General features: G+C 37.4%; 1 protein-coding gene across 1 annotated transcript; it reads left to right on the top strand.

Moving 5' to 3' along the window:
- Nucleotides 1-804: 804 nt before the first annotated feature.
- LOC148969276 (uncharacterized) lies at nt 805-11,442 on the top strand. Its single transcript, XM_089126959.1, has 3 exons — nt 805-1,321; nt 7,987-8,118; nt 8,322-11,442. Exons 1-3 carry the CDS (start codon nt 907-909, stop codon nt 8,594-8,596), a joined length of 822 nt encoding a protein of 273 aa, XP_088983085.1. The 5' UTR covers nt 805-906; the 3' UTR covers nt 8,597-11,442.
- The last annotated feature ends 11,522 nt before the right edge of the window (nt 11,443-22,964 follow it).

The raw sequence follows: 22,964 nt of genomic DNA, 5'->3' as shown, positions 1-22,964 counted from the left end.
AGCCCAAACTAAAGCAGACACTGATCTCCATAACGGTGACTTACAATTTGTGATTTTCTCCTTCAGTGATTCTGCTTGTTATCATCAGGTGTCTTCAATAATGCTCAATCATCACTAAATTAATCACTTAATTATCTCATTAACTTTAACACTTTTGAATGTTCATTTAACACTCATATCTGCATCATATCTTCCATCTGAAAGCAGGTGAAGGTGATTTACTACTAATCAAGGAACCGACTTTACTGATTAGATCAGGGTTCACCAATCTCGGTCCTGGAGGGCCACTGTCCCTGCAGAGTTTAGCTCCAACCCCGATCAAACACACCTGAGCAAGCTAATCAAGGTCTTCAGGATCAGTAGAAACTCACAGGTAGGTGTGTTTGATCAGGGTTGGAGCTAAACTCTGCAGGGACAGTGGCCCTCCAGGACCGAGATTGGTGAACCCTGGATTAGATGCTCACAACAATATCGTACGATTAATCGTGCAGCCCTAGTCCAGGGGTCAGAAAGTAAAAGTCCTGCCATATTTTTATTCCACCCATGAACTTATGACTTACTTGTGACTTGAACGTGTGACTTGCTCCCATCTCTGATTCATGACAATTGATTCAAATGACCAGTGGTGCTCCTGTGATTATCCCTCCGCTTCCCATAAGGACACCGAACGCTGATCTTGAACTTTAGTCACAACATTTGTGCAATAGACAATAACTTTGACTCAGAGATAAACATGTACTGAACCCAGAACATCCCTTTGATTATGATTAATAATTAACATGTACTAGTTATTTATCTGAAGCAATATAGATAAAGTTCAAAAGACAGTAAATCAGGACACTATAAAAGGAACATGAGAGGCTGTGAGGATGAAGAGCAAGAGCTGGAAACAAACATCAGTGAAGAATGAAGGGTTTAGTGTGTTTACTGCTGCTGTTGGAGACCTTTGTGTGTGTCGTACAGCATCAGGTAGATGGAGGACTCAATGAGAATGGGATCAGTCAACAGCTCAGATCTGAGGACGGAGGACAGAATCCGCCTCAAACAGACACTTTGAGAGATGAAGCTTCAACTGACAGCCAACAAAACTACCATCTGTGCTTCACTGACATCCATGCAGCGCTGAGAGAACTGACCGCCTCAGTTACAGAGCAGAAAACCATCATCAGAGAACTGACCGCCACAGTTACAGAGCAGAAAACCATCAACAGAGAACTGACCGCCTCAGTTACAGAGCAGAAAACAAACATCAGAGAACTGACTGCCAACGTTACAGCTTTAGAGACGCAACTAAGAGAAGAGATGAACAAAAAAAATGACGGTACCTCACCAAAACATTCACTCCTTTATCAATGATCCTCCAAGTAAAACACATTATGTAAATGTTACGTAGTGTAAATGATAGAGTAAAGTTTAGTGTATACTCTGTAAATGTTGTTATCTATCTATTACAATAATCAGTCTGAATGTCATTTAACCGAATGTTTATTCCTTCACAGAAATATCAAATCTTACTCTGCACTGTTAGACCTTACCAGGTTTTTTTTACAGTAAAATACTGGCAACACTGTTGCCAGTTATTTACTGTAGAAATGGACTAAAACTCAAATAAGCTAACTTAACTTGCAGAAACAAACTTAAAAGAATCAACTAAATGTTCTGCAACTAACACAGACCGTGCCTTTTAAATAAAGCAACATGCAGCGTATCATCAATGTTTGTAGCTCTTCTCCTGGACTGAAGCTCAGGCTCTACTCTTCAGCACAACGGTGACCCAAAAAACAAGATTTTACAGTAAACTACTGGCAACAGTGTTGCCAGTATAAACCTGCACAGCAAAAACTCCAGTGTTAAATTAACTCTCCTGGGAGTTTATTTGACTCCAGACTCAAGAGTGTTAAAGTGTTAAAATATGAGTGTTAAATTAACACTCAAGAGTGTTAAAGTTAATGAGCTAATTAAGTGATTAATTTAGTGATAATTGACCATCATTGAAGACACCTGATGATCACAGGCAGAATTGCTGAAGAAGAAAAATCTCATTTTCGAAGTCACCATAATGGTGATCATTATTTGCTTAGAGAAAAGGTGATCAGGTGCTGCTGATTATGGTTTGACATAACTCACTAAGCAAAATGATGTCCAAAAGATGTTTTTCAATGTCTTTGTCACAAAAGGCAGAGTTTGAAAAGACTTCCACTAAGGGGCCAGAATGACATGTTCTGGACATCTGAAAAAGACGTTAATGGATCCTTCGTGCAAGGTTAAAAACTAGTTCAAATGTGGCCATTCTCAACATTATTTATGGTCTATACTGGTTTATATATACTGTTTCTGGACCAAATAAAAACTCTCAGGATGCATTAAATTAAAACTTATGTTTATTTTTTTTCCTTACATTGTTTAGATGGTGATATTTATTTCATTTTGAGTCACCATTGTGGTGATCAGTGTTTGCTTTAGTTGGGCTCTTGGTCCCAATAATTAGTATTCTAGCTTTTCTTTGGCTGTTGTAACTGTGTGTTTGAATAACACCATTGTTGTGACAGAGAAAGCCAAGAAAATTGGCTCTCATCAGCTCCTTGTCGGTTGTTGACGATGATGATGATGATGATGATGATGAAATCAATATAAAGTGGGCATTTAACGTTGTGTTTAGACTTTTGTGTTTGTATCTGGAGTTTATAACCACCAATCTTGTGGAACTGCATTATTTGGCCTAGTAGTTGGACAAAAAGCAAATTTACACAATGTTTTGAGAAAATGTTCCATCTAGTCACACACAGACATCAAGATTTTGCATATGATTCACAAAAATGGTGACAATAAATAAAAAAAATGCTTCATGCCGCAATGCATGATGGGTAGCTTTCATAGTACAAAACATCCTCGATTCCCAGGCTTTTTTGTTTTGGTTGTCACCGTCGTTGAGAATCATATGCAAAATCTTGATATCTGTGTGTGACTATGTGTTTTAATTTCTTAAAACATATTGTATGCAGTGGTCATTATAAAGTTACTGGTCCAAATAATGCAGTTCTACGAGATGAATAATTATAAATTTCAGATATAAAAACATAAGTTTAGATGAAGCAAACATCTGAAGACATCTAATTTTTAATTTTCTTGGCTTTCTCTGCACAATCAATGGTGTTATGCAAACAGTTACAACAGCCAAAGAAAAGCTAAAGTAAGAAGAATTGGGACCAAGAGCCCAACTAAAGCAAACACTCATCACCACAATGGTGACTTAAAATGAAACAAATATCACCATCTGAACCACATCTAAACAATGTAAATAAACTAATTTATTTCAAATTGTAAATTTAATGCATCCTGAGAGTGTTTCTTCAGTCCAGAAACAGTTTAAATTGTCTAAATAAGACCATGAGTTATGTTGAAAACATGTTGAACTTGTTTTTAACCTTGTACGAAGGATCCATTAATGTCTATATCGGACGTGCAGAACACATCACAAAAAGATGTCATGAAAACTTTCATTCCAGCCCCTCAGTGGATCAGCCCCATCAGACTTTTGTGACAAAAACAATATCTAAAGTATAAAATGTAAGGGTTGACAGACTGCCGCACTGAAGCAAACACTGATCTCCATAATGGTGACTTATAATTTTGATTTTTCACTTTCAGTGATTCTACTTGTTAACATCAGGTGTCTTCAATGTTGGTCAATCATTGCTCAATTAATCCCTTAATTATCTCATTAACTTTAACACTGCTTCAGAGTTAATTTAACACTCTTGAGTGTGGAGTCATATAAACTCCCAGGAGAGTTAATTTAACACTGGAGTTTTTGCTGTGTGTTTTATAACTTACAGTTTATTACTGGTAGAATACATTTTGTGGGAGTGTCTTTTTATCTTACACTGTTAACCCTTTCTACCCCACAGGAAAATTCACACTACAAAGAGTAAAAATTAACATTGATGCAGTGTTGCAGTGAGATAATTCAGGGAATATGTAAGTGATTGTTGAGCATGAACACCTGCTGTTAACAAGCAGAATCACTGAAGGAAAGAGGAACAACAAGAACAGAAAATAGAGAAACACAAGAACTACAACTGACTTCAGCCATTACACATTATTACACTTATTATTAACCAGTAGGGCTTTATTTCTGTCATACATCTATAGAAGATGTTGTTGAGATGTTTAATTGAAAATGTTTGGTTTGAAGTTACCATTATAGAGATCAGTGTTTGCTTTAGTTGGTATGCTGATGCTGTGACATGAGATTTTCTTTTGACGCTGTGAGCTGTTTTTTTGCAAGTCACACTTGTGCAGACGCACAGTTTAGTAAGGATTTATACTGTCTGTTCATTTACAAAATAATTCATTCTTACTAGGGCTGGGCGATATATCGCACGATATTGTTATTAGTGATGGGAAGTTCGGATCATTTTACTGATTCGGATCTTTGAGTCTCGTTCAGTAAAATGAACGAATCTTTTATCGAGTCATTTCGTTCATTTCGGTCATTTCATAATTATCCTCCTAAGACCTGGTTGTCCACATACGTGGACATCACATTATTGGTTGTGTGTCCTGGGGTCAGAAAGTAAAAGTCCTGTCATATTTTTATTCCACCCACAGCAAAAACTCCCGTGTTAAATAATTAAAATGTCATGTTAAATATCCCAAAACATCTAGTACTTACGAAAATCTTAATTAAATTTGTAAAAATAACATAATAGGGTAATGCAGCCAAAGCCAAAAGCAACTGAAATAACTGCAAGGTTAGCTATTAATTAGTTGCTGGGTCTCAAGTTCAGGCTATTGCAGTCTGACCCTGTTATAGATCACCTCACCTCCTGATCCGAGATGTTCTTTGCTTTGCAACTTCATATTCATCAGGTTTGTTCTCCTCCTCTCATGTCTCGAGACGTTAGCTGTTGACTCGTCAGTGTCTGACTCCGATCTGTGCTGTCTGCTGGGCCGTGCCATGCGATATAGCAGGACCGGAAAGATTAAAGATTAGTTCATCTCTCGAGTTCGGGTTCGGCCGGGTCCGAGTCTTTCGTTCTTCCTGTCAGTCTTATAGTCTATGCTGTCAGCACCGGAAAGAGAAATGATTAGTTCATCGAGTTCGGGTTCGGCGGGTCCGAGTCTTTCGTTCTTCCTGTCAGTCCCAATAAATCTATGCTTTCAGTACCGGAAAGGGGAATGATTAGTTCATTTGAGTCTTCGGGTTTGAGTCCATCGTTCTTTTCTCACGTGGCCACGGGTCTCGCATGAAATACAACATTAGATTTGTATTATTGACTGCGTCTGAATGTATATTGTGTTATATAGGCATTAAAATACAAAATATGTTCAATAAACATTATAAACAAAGGTTCCATTATTCCTTATTCCTTATTATTGTCCCTGTCCGTCTCTTTTCTATATTATGCATCTGTGGTGTGTTTTATTATATATTGTACATTAATTAACTACTATTATATTATACATCATCTACGTGCTTGTTTGTAAAAGGTTTGTGAATTAGTTTGTAAAAAGTTTGTGAATTTGGGTATTCAATACGGTGACAATTCACGTGACTAAAGAACGAAGGACTCAAACCCGAAGACTCAAATGAACTAATCATTCCTCTTTCCGGTGGTCTGACAGCATAGGCTCAATGGGACTGACAGGAAGAACGAAAGACTCGGACCCGCCGAACCCGAACTCGAGAGATGAACTAATCATTTCTCTTTCCGGTACTGACAGCATAGGCTCTATGGGACTGACAGGAAGAACGAAAGACTCGGACTCGCCCCGAACCCGAACTCGAGATTCGAGAGATGAACTAATCATTTCTGTTTCCAGTACAGATTCAGAATCCATATGTTGTGCAATGCGCATGCGCGGGTAACACAACATGAACGAATCACTCCCTGAGACAACTCGATAGTCCCGAGTCATATTAAAGATTCGTTCAAAATGAACGAATCGTTCATGAACGACACATCACTAATTGTTATGCGCATCTGATCAGTAAAGCCGGTTCCTTGATTAGTAGTAAATCACCTTCACCTGCTTTCAAATGGACGATATGAGTGTTAAATTAACCCTCAAGAGTGTTAAAGTTAATGAGATAATTAAGTGATTAATTTAGTGATGATTGAGCATTATTGAAGACACCTGATGATCACAAGCAGAATCGCTGAAGGACAAAATCACAAATTGTAAGTTACCGTTATGGAGATCAGTGTTTGCTTTAGTTGGGCTTTTGACACTTTTAATTTCACTTTAATTTTTGTTTGCTGCTATTGATTTATAGCAGTCAATTAAGACATCTGTGATCTGAAAGTGTTGATTATGTTTTGACATAATCAAGCTTGATCTAAAAAATGAATTCTATTCAGGTGATTTGCTTTAATTTGTTAGCAACAGTTTTGTGGTTGTATTGCATATCTGTATTTTTCTTATAACTTAATTTTTTTTATATATATATTCTGATCAAATCACTCTCATCTTCATTTAGGAACACAGATATCAATAACCAGCCTGTGTATCTCAATTGTGGTGACAAAATTAATCCTTGTTGCCACCAATCACAACTCATTAATGGCTCCCATCATGCATTGCGGTTTGAATAAATTACGATCTGAATTGTCTATGTAATTTACTTTTCCTACTTGAATATTCTACTCATCACCGTTGTTGAGAAGCTTTGACTGAATCTTGAGGTCAGCCCTAATTCTTACGCATTCAGAGTTTAATCCTCAACCAAAAGTGTTACATTACCACCACCGTGAAACCACAGCAATTAATTACGACTAATTTTTTTTAACATATCATACATAAACCAAAGCAGTGCTACAGTCTTGTAAAAACACCAAAATATCAAAATTTAGCACATTAATCTCAACAATGGTGGCAATTTTTTTATTCATGCAGCAGTGCATGCTGGGAGTTTTATACTATCCTGGAACCCAGCATGCACTGCTGCATGAAACTTTTGAATGTTACCGTTGTTGAGATGAATATTATAATTGTTGATGTCTGTGTGTGTCTGGCTTAAACAGGATATTATTTAAATGTTTTATATGATTACAATATTATTTAGAAGACATGATTAACCAACATATTGATTTCATGTTGTAGATTCACAGATTTGCTTTATAATATTAACTTAACATAAGTTTCATATTAAATAGCCATATATTCACATAGTATAAACAGGAAAGATCTGAAATTCAGACATATCCAGAATGATTATGATATTATCGCAAAAGCCAATAACACCAGATCAACTTCCTCTTGACTTTTTCTAGTTACAACAAATGTTTTTTTTAAAACTCACTGTTACAGCAGTCAGAGAAAGATAAATGTAACAAGTCCAGGGATAAGAGACCTACTAAAACAAATACTGATCTCCATTATGGTGACAAAAAACTTTATTATTAATTAAATCTCTGTTAATTCTCAACAAGAACTTTTATACATGTATGAAATAAATAATGTTAAACTGGTTTGTAAACTGTTTTCACACTCTGTGTGTCTGGAAGTCAGTTGTAGATCTTGTGTTTCTCTTTTTCAGTTCTTGTTTCTCTGTCCTTCAGTGATTCTGCTTATCAGGTGTTCATCAGTGTCTCAATTCACTCACTTCTTTTCATTCAAGTGGACTATATTAGTGAACTAATGTAGAGAATAGTGAATGAGGGTATAGGGTGTGATTAGGAACACAGTCTCTGAGTGTTGACTTTGAGAGCTGTTAATTCACAGTATATTCCTGTAGGCTAGTTTTGTTTTCTACGGTATATTACTGTTTTAATGGAAAATGGTATGATAATGTCGGAATTTGGTATGTTGCCAGTATTTTACTGTAAAAAACCTGGTAAGGTCTAACAGTGTGGGTCAGGTGGAGTTGAGAAAGGAAAATAGAGGTGAAACTGTGCTTGAATGATGTTAAATTCAGTGTATACATCATCAGTGTAATAGCGTGTAATATATCATAATATTTCTTATTTTTTTCAATAACAGACAGAGAAATAGCTTTTTCAGCTTCAATGATGGAATCTGGCAGTGGATATGTTGGTCCTTTTACCACTGAAATCACACTAACCTACAGGAACGTCCTCACAAACATAGGGAACGCCTACAACCCAATCACAGGTAATGATCAATGAAATGAGTCATAAAACTCAGTTTATAGTAATGAAAACCCTTCTGCTCCATTCAGACTTCTCTGCAGTTGTGTAATGTGTGTAAGAGAATTAAATGATCTGCCATCTTTTAAAACTTTTACACAGTGTGTTTGCTGATTAAGCGATAATACAGTAAACATCTGATTCTGTATCTCTTGTTGTTTGATTTAGGTATTTTCACAGCCCCGCTGAAAGGAGCATACATGTTCAGAATCTCTGTTTATGGCACATCTCAATCATCTGCATCCATTGTTAAGAATGGACAGCGTGTGGTTGTAGCTTCTGATAATGAGGTTCAGGGTGATTTAAACTCCTCTAATGGAGTTGTGTTGATCCTGGAAGTTGGAGATGTTGTCTATGTGAGACTTTGGTCTGGCACGAGGATATTTGATGACCAGGATAACTACAACACTTTCAGTGGTTTCCTTCTGTTTCCCTTAAGATAACAGGAGATTTGCAGAATGTGATTCAAATAATACTGAACCTTCAGCGAATGATTTAAAGGTGCCCTCTGGGATAAAAAATCAAATCATACGCCATATTCCATACCAGATGGGGGCAGTATACCTCCACGGCCGCACACTCTCATGTCTTCAAACAACACGGGCGAGCGCTGTGTTGCTCTGTCTTCCTCGTGCATATTAATCAAATCAATTGACATGATAGTAAAAGGTTGGAAGACCGCAGTTTCACGTGGAGCATTTGAAGATTTTTACAGATTAGAGACTAAATGAACAACATCTCAATACTAAATTATAAAGGCCGTCTCATAGACAAGCAGGTGCATTTCGACGATATGGGAAAATTAAAGGGGTCATGAACTGGCTTTTAAAATTGTATTATATTGTTGTCTGAGGACAACTTATGATGTTCGCTTGGTTTTTGCATTCAAAAACATCAAAATGAATAATTTTGAATATTTTGTACCCAAGTTGTGAGCCTTCCTGAAAAACAGTCGGTTTTTATGGGCGTGTCGCACTCAAGACTTGGAAATAAACGCCCACTGCTGTGAGTGGATAACAGTTTTGCATATTATAATGAGTTTAACTCACCCGTTCGGTGCACATGGGGGAAAACGTACAATGTTGTCAAATGGCAACCGGATTCACCCATACATGTTTGACCCAGAGTCCGTGTGTTGCACAATTCCTGTCAGATCCAATATAGACGGCACAGCACGTTCTTCACTCTTAATCGGTCTGCAAATCCAGTCTTGTTTACAAAACAATCCTCAGTGAAATGAAGCGAACAGACGCACAATGTTTTACCCTCATCAGCTGGAACGTCATTAAAAATAAAGTTTATCCATGCAGTCCTATTGGAATCCAGAGGAAGCTTATGCAGCGACTGTCTTCTTCCATAACCAGGCGCTGCACAATATTCTGTATTGCTCGGTAGAACGATCCATCATAACGAGGTAGGCGTGTATGTTATGCTACTTAGCTATGCGTGTAATGCGCGAATTGGTGGGCGGGGCTAAACCGGCCATGTTGAAGTAGGTGTTGATCTTCTTCTGCGGGTGTGGTGTTTTAACCCCTTCGACGTCATAGTTTCCCACTTTTAAAAATGAGTCGTTTTCAGAGGCTGGTGTCAATAAAAGCTTTTATTGGACTAATAAGGACGTTTTCAGTTCTGAAACTTACAGGATATTCTTATAATATGATGACCTCTTAGATGTCAAAAGCGCAAGGAAAATTTGATTTTTCAGTTCATCACCCCTTTAAAGCCCAGACTATTAATTCTACTTTTATGGTATTCATTTTGTTCATATTACATTTTTATTATTAGTTTGAATTAATTTGACAGACAGCATTCCCTGATGTGGACCAAGCTAGCGTCTTTCAGAGCTGCCAGCTCTCACAACACTTTTCACACGCTCTCACGCCACACATCAGTTTTGTCACGCACAGAAAAGGACACGGAGACCGACAGACTAGACAGAGCAGGTTAGTTATGATATATTAAAAAATCTCAGCTCTCAGATTCTGTTAATTTTATTAGGCAATTCAAACAATAAATACAGTATTGGCGCTTTACACGACAGATCCCTAGCGCACGTGAACCGATCATCTCTACTAGCTAATGGTAAAAGAACACGAACACTGTTGAAAGATACAGTATGCTACAACTTACCAAAATGTATTCCTCATGCATAATATCGACCAATCATTTTTTTTAACTCGTCCCTGAACTGAAATGTAGTAGAGGGCTGTATTTTCCACACGACTGACATCAGGTTCAAGTACATCTATGACACCCACAAGCCGTGCGAGTTACTCGTGTACTGCAGTTTGGCTGGTGGTTATGTTTCCCGCCCGCATACCGCCTCCAATGGCCGAAACTGGTATTACGACACCTGCCGGGCCGGGGCTAGTAATTTAGCATGCTAATTTAGGTTATATCTCGGCAGCACTATAACTTGTCATTTTTTTAATGACATCATCAACCTTATTTCTTCTCATTCTTTTGATGCGTGTAGCTCATTTTTGGATATTTTAACCTCAATTTTTACAGAGGGCACCTTTAAATGAACAGGGACTGATGGGATAATTAACTGAAGACAGGTGACGGGAATTGCTAATTAAACAAAGCAGGGAAACACTAACAGGACTAAACCAAAATCACAAAAGACAGGGCAAACAAGATCTCAAAACTGAACTCAAACACATAGAATTGTGACACTTGGAGAGTGAAGGGGTGACAGAACCGGGTGTTTCCGAGCAGGAGAAGGACCCGCCAGAACAAACCGAGGAGCTCGTTCCTAAACAAGGGGCTACGTCTGTTGCATGAACATAGTTTGGTTAAACTTCTATGTTTGGTTGACTATTTTATTTTGATGCTAGAATAACGATAACGAATTGACATCCTGCGATGTCAAGTTAACAATGCTAGAACGTGTGTGCGTGAGGTATCGGCGCGATCATGGGAGTTTTTGTCCTTCTTAGGAACCAGTTAATTTGTTTCGACAGAACATAGACTGTAAAAAAAAATATGGACAAAGCGCCTGTGACATCATCCATAGACTTTCTGAAGAACAGTTTTGACGCAGTTTATGGGGATATGGACGGACCCATCTTTGAAAATCTTGGGAAATCCTAACCCCGCTCGCCTTCTGGCCAAACCATATATGGGTAAAAGGGCGGGCTTTGTGTAGGACTGAGCCAGCCGGTGGACACGCCTCTTCAGCCAAGCACAATGTTGTGTTTTATTGCGAGTGTACACAAATATAAGTAAACACTTTGCAGATTGAATGATGTCCTGTATGAACAAAATTAAGGAGTATGTTTTTGTTTCCACTGTTGGATTGCGCCTGCACCACACACACACACACACACACACAGTGAATAATGAATTCCCCTAATTCTTATGTTACATTTATTCATTGGCAGACGCATTTACAGTGTTTCAAACGTCAGTTATAACCATAGGAAAAGTACCTCGGACGCTAACTTATCTGAGACGATTTAATGCTAACTGTTGCAGTGCCACTGCCCACAAACATTGATGCTAAATAGTGCTATCTACGTGAAATAGTATAGTGGAACGTCACTCACTGGAAAAAATGGAGCAAAGTCCTCCTACAGTGTCGGTTAGTGCAGTTTTATATACAATATTTCAAGACAAATGTTCAGAAAGGATACAGAGGTGGTATGATGTGTTGTGTCACAATTTAATGTGGACGAGACTAGGGATGGGTACCGAAACCCGGTATTAAACGGTAGCCTGGCTGCGCCCTCCTACGCACTTCCGCTCAATTTCATTTTACTTCAGTACTGCGTCTGGGACCGCTCCATATCCTTAGGTTTCCAGAAATCAATTTTTTGTAGGACCAATCAGCGAATAGAGGGAGTGGCTGAGAACGATGACGTTGATGTAGTGCGTCAGTTTGAGTGCAGTAATGGCAGCGGAGAAAGACGTGAGAAAAGCCAGTCGGTCTGTTGTTGGAAAAGAAACTGCCGAATATACAGAATTTAAAGCCGGATTGTTATCATCTCACCTCTTGTTGCACAACGGAGGACCAAGTGAAGGAGGCAGAAAGGTTGGAAGTTTGTGCTGGGCAGCTCGTGCACGATGACCGTGACATTTTGGACTTTAGCCTGGTGTTCGCGGTGTTCGGAAGCCCCGAGTCCTGGCTGCTAAACTATTGTTGAAGATCCGCTCAGGAGTCATGTCAGTCGCTCAGATTCCCAACAGTAAATTTACTGATTCTTGTGATGAATAGAACATTTTGAGCCCCTTTGTGCACTCGTACAGGAGGTTGGTGTGTCAGTTTTACATGTTGTAAATCATACAAATTGGTTGTGATTTAAAAAAAAAAAAAAATTCATAAATAAAAATTTGAAAACCCATACTTTGGAGACTATATTTGATTTTCAGTTTTAGATGTCAATGGTTAATTTGTTTTAATAAAAAAAAACAACTAAATGCCATATAAAAATGTACAAACACATACTTTGAAGACCATAATTAAGGTAATTAAGAAAAAAAATACGTAATATGAAAAATTGTTGTTTATTACACATCTGCAGACAGACTGATCTTTCACTGTAACTTACAGCATTTGCGGCAGATCAGAAAACGACCACAGCGGCGTATTTGTAATGATTAGACACAGCTTCGACCATTGACTGAATAATCACTGTCCTTCATGTCAAATATACATTTCGAATTAATAATTGTTCCTAGATTAACAAAACCTGCGGCGCTCGTTGACTGAAATCCTATTGTAAATTTAATCCTCTGATCATTCGGAGTTCGGACTTGTTGTTTCTTTTACTGTCTATGGTTGTTTCCAGCCGTTTCGGCGCATGACATACGTCACTCACGACCACACGTTAGCGATTGGCTATGGCAGATCGTGAGTGACTCTGGGCAGATCCAATAGATTTGAACTTTAATAGTGAACCCGCCTACAAGGAAGGAAACGTTTCTCAATTGAGGGAGGCCAGACTCTATGTACAAATGAAATGTACTAGAGTCTGGTTGAACCAGGCTAATTAAACGGGCCCCGGTGCTGAATTTTGAAAGACCGCTGTATCGATAAGCTCGGACGTTATCGGTTCTGCTGTCGGTACTGGAAAAATTATTTATCATTCCTATAAAGACGTTATCTTGAACATGTTTATATCGCCAGCCTTTTCTATATATAAACTATATTTTAATTAAACCATTTGTCTGTGATGCAAATTTGAAATTCGCAGTTCAGCAGAGAGAGAGAGAGAAGAGAGAGAGCGATCTCTCACGCAAAGCCACAGCACGCGCAACACGACAGTTGCTTAATGAGTGACAATGAGGACAGAACTAAACATTCAACGTGGTTACACTTTAGATGTGGGATATTATTCTAATATATTTTGTATTTCGGCTTCCAAAGATTATAAAAAGAAGATATTTGAGATAAAACCGTTAAAAAACAAGACGCATGATTTGTCCAGCTTAACTTCCTTTACTTCACAGCACTGCGGAGCGCTGTACCCAAACGTACCGTCAGAATCAGCACGATCGGTGATTGTTGCAAAATGCTGTCTTCTACTGTTGCAAGATCAAAAAATGGCTATTAAAAACACAAAAGCCTGCGCAAGAGCCTGTTCACAAGGCGATGCACGCTCCGAAACGGACTGCAACGAGACAAGAAAAGTAGCCTATTCTTTGGGCTTCGTGTGTCCTCCTTAACTATCAAATATACATACAAATGTCAAAATGACCAGCTCTGAGATTCGCTTAAACACAGTTTATTCACTTAAACACAATTATGTCTTAAATGGACGTAAATAATAGGGAGAAATTGATGGTGCTTCAGTTACCGGTTACCGATTAGATTTGCTCTCGGTCTTTAGGGGCAGCAGTCTAATAGCCTAAACCTGCTGACGATTCAGAAATTAAAGCACTTTTGTATATAATTTGTATCTTTGATTGATTTTATTCTTGTGTTTTTACTTGTTTTTTTTTTCTTATGTGTCCTTTTTGTATATAAAACAAAAAAGCCTGCACATTGCTGCATAACAAAAATATATTTTTCTTCGTTTTGCTTTTTCTATTTTACATTTCAAAATATAGAGTTTAATTATGTTCTTAATTCTTTAAAAAAAAAAAAAAACACCAAAAAGAACCGATAAGAATACTGTTAAAGTACCGGATCGATAAGCGGTATCGGTAAGAGTAGTAATACCGATAAAACCTTAACGATACCCATCCCTAGACGAGACATTAAATTGTGACTCAAAATTGTGATGTCAAAAGGTGACTCGAATTGAAATGTGTTATTTTAGGCAAGTATTTAAAGGTGATAAAAATGAAGATATGAAAATTACATTTTATATAATTTTTTTTAAGTGCACCATCCTTAAAAATATTGTTTAACACTCGCACAGTTTTAGTTTCTCCATAGTTAACTCAAAAAATATACTTGTGTATAACCCACAAGCTAATGAAATTTACAAGTTAAAACTACAAAAGAAAATAACTTTTCTTTTATTCAGTCTTAAAATTATTTTACAGCAGTCATTTTTTAAAACTCGGTTCTAGCTCAGAGGTGTCTAACCATGTGCCATTATGTGCTATAACATAGTTTCACCACCTACCCAATAGTGTGTTAACCAGTGAAATTACCTGGTGAAGTATTTAGTTGCAATGAAAACCTACATAGACACAGCACAATTTAACACCTCTGCTCTAGCTAAAAAATATAGGTAACATCTACGTAGTTAAAGGTGCATTGCACAACATTTCATGTTAAAAATTTCCATTTTTATAACCCACACATGCTTAAACAATTTCCTGATGGGCTGAATGAGCGCTTCTCTGATCACTGTGATTGCCTCTATAACACACAGTACAGTAAAATAAATAAGAGGGATTGGGACGGAGTTTGAGACTGGGCGTGAAGTCAAGCACGTTCACGCTCGCCTGGCTATATCTGGCAGGTTTGTGTATTCGCCGCCATTCTCCGTATCAGCGAAGACAACTCAAGCGACAAAAGTAGAAGATGGATTCAAAGAGACCGGCTTGTAGTCCAAACCGCAACACAAACTTCATGTAAGACAAAGAAAAGAAAACTTTTGTGTAGTGCCAGTGCCACCAAAGGGCCAAATTGGAGTCAGACAGGCGTCGGGATAAGACGAGAGTCAAAATCGGGAAGGCTTTCAACAAATGGAGAGATCTCCGGTCTGCTCTAGGGCTCAAACAGGATCCTCAGTTTTTCTTTTTTCTTCTCATGAACTAATTACATGTTGTGTATAATTACCCTTTGTATATTTGTATAATTCAGTTGAAAAGTATTGACAAATTTCACATAAATTTTTGTCAGTGTGTATCGTCCCTGTCAAAAATATCTACTAAATAAATCAGCACTACATGTAGTTCAGTGATTCGCTATTCGAGTAAAACAGTTCAAGATTCTTCAGTGTGATATGAAATGCTGGTATACAAGTTAAAACTCTATGAACTAACATGAATGATCAAGGTGAAATTGTATTGCTCAAATATTAATGCTGTAAACATTTATATTGCATAATGCACATAGTTCATGTAAACTAGCTAATAAATCATTGTTAACAAATTGGACTTGCAACATGTTATAGCTAAAGAAACACACATTTCACATATTTTAATGTTTAAATTATTTTCAGATGGCAAATTTTGTTATTATTTGAAACGTCTTTTTATTCATTAGGTTGGCTTGAAAAAGAACAGTTAAACAGTTACATTTGGAATGTTTAATTTGTTATTTAGAGTATTATTTTTTGTTTGTTTGAAAGAATGCCTTTTATTGACATGTTTTCATGGTTCATACAGTTTTTTGTATTTTTATAATAAAGTTCAGCATTGTTTTACTTGGAGTGTTATGTTTGTTTTTATCCAGTATCAATTTTAAAAACTATCGGTTGATTAATCGGTTATCGGCAAGTACCCCAGATAGCAAACTGACATTGAACCAACGTGGAAACAACGTCTCTCATGACATTGAAACAACGTTGATTTTGCTCATCGAATTAACGTTGAACCAACGTCAGACGCGGCATTCTTCAAAGCTAAATGAAAATCGAAAATTGGTTTGCTTCCATAACGTTGAAACAACGCGTTGATTTCAAGTTGATTTTCCGTTAGTTTTGAAAGAATGACGCGTCTGACGTTGGTTCAACGTTAATTCGATGAGCAAAACAATGTCATATCAACGTTGTTTCGATGTCATGTTTCTACGTTGATTCAATGTCAGTTTGCTATCTGGGACAGCCCAACCTAACTATCATTATCGGTAAAATCCAATATCGGTCGACCTCTAATTGTAACTATCCTTACATTAAGAATAATAATATTAATAATTCATTACATTTATAGAACTTTTTTTGGCACTCGCTTTACATAGAAGGGGGAATCTCGTCAACCACCACCAAAAGGTGGTGAACTGCAAATGCTTTATGAACTGCAAATGATTTTTTTTTGCATCTGTGCGATTAGACTAAAGAGAACGCTCTGTATGTGAATGTCCTGATGCACGCACTCATTCATTCATTCATTCATTCATTCCATTCCAATGATGCACACACGATGCGCAGAAAGACGCGCAGCATTATCGTGTGGCCAGACAGCGCACCGGAATATTCTCATTCGATGCAGTGCTTTCTTGCAATTGGGTCGGTTCATGTTCACACCGTAAACGAACCGTACCAGAGTTCGTTTGGAACCGTACCGAGACCACCTCTTCAGCTGGGTCTCGGTTCGGTTGTTTGGTCCGCACCCGAGTTCGATTGCTGCATTCACACCTGCCCAAAAGGTCCGCACCATGGGGGGAAACGAACTAGAGTTCGATTCAATCGAACCAAACAAGGCAGGTGTGAATAGAGCAATACCTAGAGAAACCCTCAGATTGCCCAGTTTGTGTAGAGGTCACTGTGAGGGACGAAAGTACCCTCAAGGCCTGGGTGACATTTCAGGGAGAGGAGGTTTGTCACAGTCTTGATGAATTAAAAAGAAGGTATGTAAGGGCTGATAGCAGAGACATTTTTGGGCAACAACTTCAATCAGTGCTCCCAAGGGCCTTATATTTACAGTGTCTGGACAAAATCGAACCTGAAATGTTTGAATCAGGATGTAGAGACCAGGCATCTACAGCTGCAGTCCTCAAAAACATTGCCTACATGACAAGAAATAAATGCAGAAGGCATACGAATGAAACCTTAAGTCTTGTCAAAATGGTGGAGGAAAAAACAGATGAAGACAACGAAGTTCTCTTGCACCGCAAAGGAGTCATGTTGTGGTCAAAAAACACAATCCGACTTTTCCATCGGCGGTGCATGGATGACATTGTTTATATTGATGGCACAGGAAGCATTGTACAAAAGGCGCAAGGAAAAACTGCACCTTTTTATGTATACGAGTTGGTGGTGAGGCATCCTATTAAAGGATCCTCCCCCATACCCGTTGCCACAAATGTCACCTGCCAACACAACACTGCATCGGTGTTGTTGTTTTTTTGGAGTCATTTCAGACTGATTACTACAAGTTGTTTGGAAGTAAATCTGTAAGGAGACCTGTTATGGTTATGTGTGATGGGTCCCTTGTTCTGATGCAAGCTGTTGCATACACCTTTTGCAAACTCACATTGGAGAGCTTGCTCAGCTTGTACTTTGAAATTGTCACTGGAAATTTGAAAGAATTCGTGGACATGCCAATTCTTCATCGATGCCTAAGCCACATTATGAAGAACGCAAAAGTGTTCTGCAGAAAACAGTAAGTTCATATATATATATATCCACAATTTTGTGTTGTCTTACATGTTTAGTCACATAATATCATTTATTAACTTTGAAATAAACTATTGAATGCACATGGTCATGGTTTACATTGGAATTTTCTTTAAAAAGTGAACCATATAACTGCAAAAACTCACAAAACTATTTATCAAAATATTTTAAAGTAGTGGATGTTCAATACTTGTCTTTCTGTTAAAAGAGAAATTCAGTTACACTTTCTTTTAAGCTGTTTTTGTTACAATTTGAGTACTGAGTATATGTACTTACAACAGGATTAGTGTTTGGTTTGGTTTAGTGTTAATTAATTGTAATTATAGCATATTTAATAGGTATTACTATAATAACCGCATGTACTGTAACATTTAACAGTGACACTGTAAAATCAATTTGTTACCCAATTTATGAATGTGACAACATAGCTACAGTTATTTCTGAGACAACATAGCTACAGTTATTTCTGCCTGTGTTACATTACGTTATACCAAAACCAAAACACAAAGTATAAACCAAAAAATGTAAGACAATTTTAACGTTTAATGTAAGCATGATAATAGTAAATTGTTGTCTTTTTCAGAGAGGTTTTTGGTTCAAGTTTTTTTGTCTGTAATAAATGTTAAACTAACAATTATCTTGTTTATCAGTTGCCCCAAACACTACAAACTGTCCATGCATCTTTTTGGCCTCCTAACAAGTGCTGCCACACTGTTAGAAATGGATGACATCGTCACAAGCATAGCAGTACTGTTCTCAAGTCCTTAGAGTGGTGACATCGTGGAAAAACACTTCCAAAACCTTCAGAACAGGTTGCAAACCGTGGCTTTTTATGAAGGCACCGACCGTGCAGAAATTGACTTTGAGGTTTGTCTGAGTTGTGCAGTGTACAACTGTATGTTTCTGTTTCACTTCAATGTTGCTATAACATTTTTATATCATGGTGTGTGATCGTAATGTGACAATCTGCAATTATGTTAGAGAACTGTTGCAAATTTGAGTGACACATCATGTAGCATTGGCTTTATGTGATGAAATATTGGCCTCAAAAATGGTCAACCATGATTTCATATACACAGCAAAAACTCCAGTGTTAAATTAACTCTCCTGGGAGTTTATTTGACTCCAGACTCAAGAGTGTTAAAGTGTTAAAATATGAGTGTTAAATTAACACTCAAGAGTGTTAAAGTTAATGAGCTAATTAAGTGATTAATTTAGTGATAATTGACCATCATTGAAGACACCTGATGATCACAGGCAGAATTGCTGAAGAAGAAAAATCTCATTTTCGAAGTCACCATAATGGTGATCATTATTTGCTTAGAGAAAAGGTGATCAGGTGCTGCTGATTATGGTTTGACATAACTCACTAAGCAAAATGATGTCCAAAAGATGTTTTTCAATGTCTTTGTCACAAAAGGCAGAGTTTGAAAAGACTTCCACTAAGGGGCCAGAATGAAAGTTTTTATGACGTCTTTTTTGACATGTTCTGGACATCTGAAAAAGACGTTAATGGATCCTTCGTGCAAGGTTAAAAACTAGTTCAAATGTGGCCATTCTCAACATTATTTATGGTCTATACTGGTTTATACTGTTTCTGGACCAAATAAAAACTCTCAGGATGCATTAAATTAAAACTTATGTTTATTTTTTTTCCTTACATTGTTTAGATGGTGATATTTATTTCATTTTGAGTCACCATTGTGGTGATCAGTGTTTGCTTTAGTTGGGCTCTTGGTCCCAATAATTAGTATTCTAGCTTTTCTTTGGCTGTTGTAACTGTGTGTTTGAATAACACCATTGTTGTGACAGAGAAAGCCAAGAAAATTGGCTCTCATCAGCTCCTTGTCGGTTGTTGACGATGATGATGATGATGATGATGAAATCAATATAAAGTGGGCATTTAACGTTGTGTTTAGACTTTTGTGTTTGTATCTGGAGTTTATAACCACCAATCTTGTGGAACTGCATTATTTGGCCTAGTAGTTGGACAAAAAGCAAATTTACACAATGTTTTGAGAAAATGTTCCATCTAGTCACACACAGACATCAAGATTTTGCATATGATTCACAAAAATGGTGACAATAAATAAAAAAAATGCTTCATGCCGCAATGCATGATGGGTAGCTTTCATAGTACAAAACATCCTCGATTCCCAGGCTTTTTTGTTTTGGTTGTCACCGTCGTTGAGAATCATATGCAAAATCTTGATATCTGTGTGTGACTATGTGTTTTAATTTCTTAAAACATATTGTATGCAGTGGTCATTATAAAGTTACTGGTCCAAATAATGCAGTTCTACGAGATGAATAATTATAAATTTCAGATATAAAAACATAAGTTTAGATGAAGCAAACATCTGAAGACATCTAATTTTTAATTTTCTTGGCTTTCTCTGCACAATCAATGGTGTTATGCAAACAGTTACAACAGCCAAAGAAAAGCTAAAGTAAGAAGAATTGGGACCAAGAGCCCAACTAAAGCAAACACTCATCACCACAATGGTGACTTAAAATGAAACAAATATCACCATCTGAACCACATCTAAACAATGTAAATAAACTAATTTATTTCAAATTGTAAATTTAATGCATCCTGAGAGTGTTTCTTCAGTCCAGAAACAGTTTAAATTGTCTAAATAAGACCATGAGTTATGTTGAAAACATGTTGAACTTGTTTTTAACCTTGTACGAAGGATCCATTAATGTCTATATCGGACGTGCAGAACACATCACAAAAAGATGTCATGAAAACTTTCATTCCAGCCCCTCAGTGGATCAGCCCCATCAGACTTTTGTGACAAAAACAATATCTAAAGTATAAAATGTAAGGGTTGACAGACTGCCGCACTGAAGCAAACACTGATCTCCATAATGGTGACTTATATTTTTGATTTTTCACTTTCAGTGATTCTACTTGTTAACATCAGGTGTCTTCAATGTTGGTCAATCATTGCTCAATTAATCCCTTAATTATCTCATTAACTTTAACACTGCTTCAGAGTTAATTTAACACTCTTGAGTGTGGAGTCATATAAACTCCCAGGAGAGTTAATTTAACACTGGAGTTTTTGCTGTGTAGCATCAAGGACTGATAGAGTATCTCTTTTCCTCCTTTTATGGAAACAAACTTAATAATCTAGATGTGTCTTTGCTTATATACAGACTGAAAGTATTTCTTCACTTGCAGATCACCATGGGACCCACAACATTTCAAAGTCATTTTGAGAAAATTGTGGCAAACGCACCTGTTGATGAAAAGGTAGAGTATCATTCACCTACATTCATGCCAAACCTTGTCAAATAACTCAATCGCGAGTTACTGTCAGTACTATTAGTTACTACAGTCTACAGTTTGCTATGCCTTTGACAAGGAAATGCATAGGCTACTACCTGGATGCGATCATGTACAAAACAGATCGGTGTCTTTATTTAAATTTCCTAAAAGGCGATCACATCAAGAAGAGGTGGATTAATTTTGGTCCTATTTATATGCAGTTATGTAACGTTAAGTCAATGGCGTTCATAAACACACTGAAAAGTGATTATGCGTGTTGATAGCATGCAAAAAATAGAAATATGAATTGGTGTGTCATACAAAGATAGATCGCACAGAAAATCTCATGCTTGAAAACTAGCAAAACCACTTACTTGTCACTGTGAAGCTTGAAGTGACGAATGAAATTTGAGGTTGTGGCCGATTAATCACTTATCTTGGCACTGCAGATATTACACACAGCCGTTCTCTTCTTGGCCGTGTACGCGTAGTCTCTAAACCCAAACTTTATTATCCTCGGGGCTGGAGCTGGCGTTGTTGTTGCTGTGCCCATGATGTCCACAATAATTCACAATAATCAAAAAAAATCACAATAATTAAAAAAAATTTTTTTCCACAAGTCATTTCAAGTAAAAAGGCACAAGTCTGAGTCAAGTCTAAAGTCACAAGGAGCATAGTCAAGTCGAGTCTTTTCAGAGATCTAGTCTAGTTAAGGCGGGCATACACTGTGCGATTTTCGTCCGATTTTGAGCCGAATTCTGACTCGTGCAACTCTTTTTCCTGTCGGACCGATTTTCAGCTTTGTCGTGCGTCGTTTGTCGTGCAGTGTTCGTGCAGTGTACAGGGAGAAACGAGAGGCGATTAACCTCTCACGATCGACAATCGGATGGTCGGATGAATTTCTGGCATGTCAGAAATTTTGGTCGCTCCTCGTGACTATATCGCACAGTTGAAGCAAAGCTACGAACCGATTGCCCTAAACTCAGTGTTTTTTCCCTCACTGCACCTGCGCGAAAACAGAAGTTTAACCATTTCATCTGCAACAAAAATAAAATTAAAATAAAAACGATAAGAGGGAGATCAAGTTCTGTAGTTCAAAGCTACAAATTACTGTTGCTTACCTCCAGTTGTTCGTGTTGCAAAATGGATAATATTACCCACCGTCTTCAAGCCACCTGATATGTAACACCTCTTTTATTATTTTCTCAATGTTTTTGAAATAAACCTGTTTTTAATTTTCATTGATGATTAATTATGGCAATGTTCGGACATATTATAGACGGTTAATAGTTATTTTATATGCCTTTAATTCATTGTAATCGACCTAAATGTTTTAGACAATTTTTAATGAGGAGTAAGATTATGTAATATTTTGTTATTCTCGCAGCACGTTGGTTATGTGCTGTGAAAATATTGCGTGGCAAATTAATTATAATAGCGGATCAATTTAATAATAAAATTAGCCTATAGGCCTCCCCTAATAATGATAATATAATACTAATAATAATTAAATGCATAAATTGAAAATACTAAATCATCTTGATACTGATAGCAGATGCTTGTTTTGACAATATCCCTGGATACATACACATAAATAGGCGCAATCCAGGGGGTTATCGCAGATATTACACGTATAGTGTGAGCAGTGAAGTCGCAGCTCGACGATCGGACCGTACAGTGTGAGCACATAAATCCTGAACTTTGACTTTGCATCGCATGCGATTTATTCGTTCAGTGTGAGTAGGTACCTTGCTGAAATCGCACAGACATCGCACAGTGTATGCCCGCCTTTAA

This window comes from Pimephales promelas, chromosome 24 (genome assembly GCF_988280905.1).
Source record: "Pimephales promelas chromosome 24, fPimPro1.hap1.1, whole genome shotgun sequence".
NCBI classification, from domain to species: Eukaryota; Metazoa; Chordata; class Actinopteri; order Cypriniformes; family Leuciscidae; genus Pimephales; species Pimephales promelas.
This window is presented reverse-complemented; position numbering and strand designations above follow the sequence as displayed.